The sequence below is a fragment of the Ceratosolen solmsi genome, unplaced genomic scaffold (assembly GCF_000503995.2).
Source record: "Ceratosolen solmsi marchali unplaced genomic scaffold, CerSol_1.0 scaffold10, whole genome shotgun sequence".
NCBI classification, from domain to species: Eukaryota; Metazoa; Arthropoda; class Insecta; order Hymenoptera; family Agaonidae; genus Ceratosolen; species Ceratosolen solmsi.
The window spans coordinates 9,954,179-9,960,262 of NW_011948412.1; the positions used below are offsets into that span (position 1 = coordinate 9,954,179).

General features: G+C 43.9%; 1 protein-coding gene across 1 annotated transcript in view; it reads left to right on the top strand.

Annotated features, from left to right (window-relative positions):
• The first annotated feature begins 6 nt into the window (after positions 1-6).
• LOC105359247 (protein abrupt) overlaps positions 7-6,084 on the top strand; it is a 59,999-nt gene continuing 53,921 nt past the window's right edge. The window contains exons 1-2 of the mRNA XM_011495785.1: positions 7-219; positions 817-1,154. Of these exons, the coding sequence (XP_011494087.1) occupies positions 948-1,154 (207 nt within the window). The 5' untranslated portion in view covers positions 7-219; positions 817-947. The remainder of the gene's footprint in view (positions 220-816; positions 1,155-6,084) is intronic.

Below are 6,084 nucleotides of genomic sequence, written 5' to 3' on the forward strand. Positions count from 1 at the left end.
CGACGCTCTCAGGGTCGCCCTCGTCTTGAATGACGTAATGAGGCGTCGATTACGGTGCGCCAGTGTCCCGAAGGGTGCAGAGCCACTAGCAAGTAACGCCAGTCGGTTAAATTGATACCGGAAGTCCACCGGTCTGACGACCGTCGTCCAACACGTCACTCCTCGCACGCACTCATACACTCGCCTCACTACGACGAGGCAGCAAAGATAAATTGCCGGGTAAGATTGTTATCACCCATCAATGTATTAAGCGGGAAGAGAAGTTACTCGAACGGAGCTGATTTATTGGCAGTCCGGGAACAAAAAAAAAAATATATATATATATATTCATTATTGGCTAATTCCACGGCTTCTCGTCTCCATCTCGTTTTCACGACTGCTCGCGTGCTTCTGACGATCTATTACAACTGTTAAAAATACATTGATCGTCATTGGTAATTAACAAGCCTGGGAGAAAAGAGTTTTCGACTAGAATTTACGAGAAGAATACTCGGCGAGCATATATCCGGCGATATGCGTGAAGGGAGCTTAGAGACACGAGGACCGCCCGCAAGCTCTTCTCAGGAGTGCGTAGATTATCTCCGAATGTACCGACCGTATCCCTCGCAGGTTTGCCGAGCCCTTCGATCGTGGGCGCGAGGACGATGCATCCTCCACCCAACAATGGTCTTTGGCCCCGGGGCGAGGGCGCGGCGCCCCTCTCTCTCTCTCTCTCTCTCTCTCTCTCTCTTTGTCTCGAAGGGTGATTGGGAGGGAGCGCGGTCAAGGACACGGAGGATCGTTCGACTGACAGATGTGGACTTTTATGGGTTGCAGGCAGCCAGAGGGGAAGGAAGCTCGAGAAGAGGAAGGGGTCGGAGGAGAGCCTGAGCTCCGCGGTTGTCGGCAGCGATAGCACGATAGCACCGCTGGTGCCCTTGGCCGTGGGTCCCGGGGGGACGGGCGCCATGGCGGCCTCATCGTCCTCGTCGAGCGGCGAGCAGCAGTACTCCCTGAGATGGAACGATTTCCACTCGAGCATCCTCAGCAGCTTCCGTCACTTACGTGACGAGGAGGACTTTGTCGACGTGACGCTCGCCTGCGACAGCAGTAGCTTCACCGCCCACAAGGTCGTCCTCTCGGCGTGCAGCCCGTACTTCCGCAGGCTTCTCAAGGTCAGTGTGACTCCTCTATCCTCCATCGCTAACGCGCCGTTGGTGGGGTGCGTGCGTTTGCGGTGTGAGGAGGGGGTAGGGATGGGGGGGGAGGGGCTAGGGGAACGGGGTGACCGCGAATCGGTCGGGGGGTAGGGGGAGGCGGTAAGGGTGGGGATGGGTGGGTGACGGGAGAGGGGTGGAGGAGGATAAGACGCCGCTCCAATTTGGCTACCGGTTCGACGCTCGAGCTCCAGTACACCGTTGTTGACGTCTCCTTCCGTAAATTATTGCTCGCTAAATCCGTGCCCGGTTAAACGGCAGCACTGTACGACGCGCAAAGTCAAGTACATGTAATTTATTTCCCTCCACTCTTGGGAATGACGCCTCGACTGACGAGCGCCTCCCGTCCAAGAGCTCATACGTCGCTTTCATTAGTGTTGACATCTATAGTGTATGTACAACCGTGGCCATTTACTCGTCCAATATACGCACTATATTTCCTTATCTTTCTTCAGCTAATATTAACTTCGTTATCGTTATGGTGTATTGGGACGACCAACGATTTTCAATATTCATTTGTCTGTCATTTTATATATTGGATGAATGTCAATAAGAAAAAACTGTAATTAAGGAAAACAAAGAGCCGCAACCTATTACTTATTACTTAACCTCCTCGTCGCGATCATAATTATTATCACCATTATTATTATCACCATTATTATTATTATTATTATTATTATTATTATTATTATTATTATTATTATTATTATTATTATTATTATTATTATTATTATTATTATTATTAGTATTTATTATTTCTATCGATAATTACTCATTTTTCTCATTACCATTATAATTTTGAGAATGCAAATTGTAAAATGAATTTTGAATATGTTGGTTATTACTTTTGTTTTGTTTTGTTTTGTTTCTTATCTTTTTGATTAAACAAAAATCAGTGCTAGGTGCTCTTATTTAATAGACTCATTACAAAATAGATTTAAGCTTATTATTTGAATTACTTTGTCGATTCAAAACTAGCTTTTATAATAATAGAAAAAAAGTTTTAAAATGCAAAATTAAAAAAGGTGTACCGTGGTGTCTTGATCGTCTATTCGTATGAAATTTCTTTTATATGCTGTTGCCTACAATAGTGGGCATGTCTTTTTAAGTATTGAATTACACATTTCGTACGTATCGTTATGAAATCTCGTAAGTGGGCTCTTTGTATGAATCCAAAGCGTTTAGCTTACAATGCGTGTATGCCTGTATTATTATTAAAGCTATTACCACGCGCCTGAGAAGGATAAATTTGTGGATACGTAGGTAATGTCATTGTATGCCTACGATGATTCATCGAAGCAGTCACTCGGGTTGCTCCATAAGGACATATCCTCGTTTCGATCGTGTAGCTCATACACACATATTTCATTTAGAAAGGAAAAAAAGAAGCCCACTTTAATAGACGCTGCTGCCTCCTTATCGACTGTTAAACGATACATCCTCGCGTCTTATAATTAATATTACCGCTTTAAATAATGCGTACAAAACTGCTCGAGACCATTTTAGGCAGTGACGCCGGCCGAGCCCCTGCCCACCTATACTTTATATCCCCCCTTCCTCCGTTAATACGTCCAACATGCATCAACCGCGTACGCGTGCGTTTCATAATAGTATCGTAACTTCTCATTTAATATTGCTGTCCTTCCCTATCTTCGAAGTTACCCGCGCGCTCGCGTTCAACGGCCGGAAGTCCACTCGAGAAAACAGGTAAGTCAAGCTCTCTCTCTCTCTCTCTCTCTCTCTCTCTCTCTCTCTCTCTCTCGACTTTGGTGGGTATGGGTCTAGGCTGCATCGCGGACAGACTTGTTCTACGATCGTATCATTAGCCTTTTACAGCAACAAATTTTTATTCGTCGAGCGAGCGAGACCATGCAGGTACAGCCAAGGCACTCGCCCATTAAAGCGACCTGCGTGTTTTATTGTCTTGTAATATAAAACGCCCAAAGGTAAACAACTCGCGCGCTCGCTCATAACGCAGCTCGTATCTAGCGATATTACGCCAGTGCCCCGCCGTCGCAATCAACTCGCAGAAAGCACGCTTGTAATGATAAGCGAAAGTCACCCCACGGGGAACGGGGCAACGAATCGAGCGTCAGAACTCGTTGATTTTTCGCCGTCGGTGCTACGTCTGGTACGCGCAGGCCCTCCCCTGTCGCACGCGATCCGCTCGCCTCGACTCGCCAAGTCCTAGACAAACCATTGAAAGTGACATTCCCCGCTTTCCTGCTCCTCTTTCCGATTATTACTGTCTTCAGCATCCCCACCTCGATGCATCTGCGAAAGCCCCGTAAGCGGAGAAACGAAGCTAAGCTTTGCGAGGAGCAATAACAAGCTCGTGCTAGCGCATGCGAGGAGCTATGCTGTCCCAGGGGGCGCGTGCCTCTGCCCCATGGGCCACCCACGCGGCCCGTAATAACACTAAACAATCGCCGTTAAGGGCCAGCGATAGCGGCGCTCCACGCCGAGGCCCCGCCGCCAGAAAAAATTTCTATTCTCGTCGCGCGCCTCTCTCGGGGAGGCCTCGATTGCACAATCTTACCCCCCCCCCCTCCTGCCTTTTACGCGCACTAGCGCACTTTCGTTCTCTTTCGTTCTCCGTGTTGCTGGCGACACACCGCGCGCTCTGCTCCATATTCTATTCTATTATTAAAAGGTGGGCACTACGTTTGCCGCGAATGCGCACGTGCACGCGACGTTGATCGTACCTACACCTCCCATACGTACGCTTTGTACCAGCGGATGCGAGTCCCGCTGCACGAGATTGCCGACCGCCGGCCCTCCTCCTTATCATTGTTATTATTATCGTCGTCGTAGTCGTTGTCGTTGTCGTCGTCGTCGTCATCGCCGTTGTCGTAGCCGTAGCCGTAGTCGTAGTCGTCTTAGCCGTTGTCGTAGTCGTTGTCGTCGTTATCGTTGTCGTTGTCGTTGTCGCTATCGTTGTCGTTGTCGTCGTCGTCGTCGTTATTGTTATTATTATAAATCTCGCTCTTTAAGCGAGTGCATCGTCAGTATAGTATGGTATAACAACGGAATCCGTATCGTCTCGTCGTCGCGTCAATTACGCTTGGCTCTGTGATTAAATCCGTAACTTCATCACAACAACATAATTATGCAATTACTGGGTCACGAAATCATATTAACGTAATGGAAATGATAAATCGAAGCTCACATTACAAAGAGATTATCCGCGTAATTCTTATAATACGTTAATTGCTTCCGAGTAACTAGATAATCGCTAGATCCGCGTCATTTATTTATTCGACCACCGTCAAACGCACTAAATGGCGCGATCAGATGGAACGAGTCTCGCATGTAGCAAAAGTTCGTTATGAGCAAGACTTGCCTTGCTTTGACACCAACTAACGTCCCAACAGGTAAATTAGTAAAACCTTTCCGTTATTACTCAAGTTCGTAAATGCATATCTTGCAATTGCAGTAAGTGGGTATTTCAGTCACTTGACGCAATATTGTGCATTACTAATGTTCACGACACATCGCACTATAGACACTCGATTTTTCTCCATCAATCTTCCCGTATTAAAGATAAAAAAAATCCGAGTAACCAAAGAATTATCAATTTATAAGGAGTTAAGTGGTAAAAGGTTTATTACATAATAATTTATCAATGCAAAAAATTATTACGATGATTTTATCGTACGCCATGCCGAATATAACGTCGAGTGATTAAATAACTTACTTAGAATGTACCTTAAACTTAAACGAACAGTTATGCGCATTTAAAAAAATAAATATATATATACACACACACACACACACACACACACACACACACGTATATATATATTTCCGTAAATATTCCTCATAAAATTGCTATAAAAAGAGAGGAAATTTTAGTCTCGGTAATTATTCCCCATTTACCTTACGAAAAGGAAAATTACGCGTAACTTTATGCCAATGGGTATTTCCTTACTTTAAAATCGACGAAATTCAATAAATCAACGCGTTGCCTACATATTGAATTTCGCTATATTACATAAACTTTATCGAAGTGTTGGTAGGTATAGTAATAAGAGTCGGCGGCCGGTAATAAATGTCAACTTTAAGTTATGCGTATTGCAAATATTAGCTTTGCATCTAATTATCTATGTTTATTCATCAACATGTTGGACGAAAAAAATTTTTTCCCTTACCCAAATACAATGGTAGTCTACAAAAGTTTGAAAAAAAATTTTACCCGACAAGTATGTTGTTGGATTGGGTACCGCGCGGAATAAAGTCGCTCAGGCACCTTCCAACGTTGCGTTTTCATAAAATCTAATAGGCGATCTAATAGTCAAATGACAAATCCAATCAATGATAAATTCTCATTTCTTGAAACGTACTATCGTTATTTCAATATCTTATCTAATATATGAAATTACGGAGTTTTAATTCTCAATGTTGATATAGGCATTATTAATATTAAGTTATCTTTATAAAGTATGTACGGTTAAAGTCAAATTAAGTCTTAATCGTAATATATTATGTGCTTGTAGGCATAAACTTTGATGTTTCGAGATACGTGCTTATTCAAATTTATAGAAGCAGCGAACGTCAGATTATTGGCATTATTGAGTTGTCCAGTTGTCGCTATTGGCAAGATAAATAATGCGCAATTAATCCGACGAATGAAAGAGACGAGTGTTAACAACAAATTAAAATCGTGATATTTTTCATTTGGGTAGAAAGGCGATAAGCTAATGTGAATTGAAATGGCTTTGGAATGTAATTGTGAATAAAGTACGCGTAATGCTCGTATGTGAATACGAGGAGAGGGAAGGATAATGCCGATTGCAGCTTCAAATATCCTTTTCCCAAATAATCCTCGAAGCGAATGTCGATAGATAAGGAAGGATACAGTTTCCGCTTTATTCTTCCAATTTTCCCT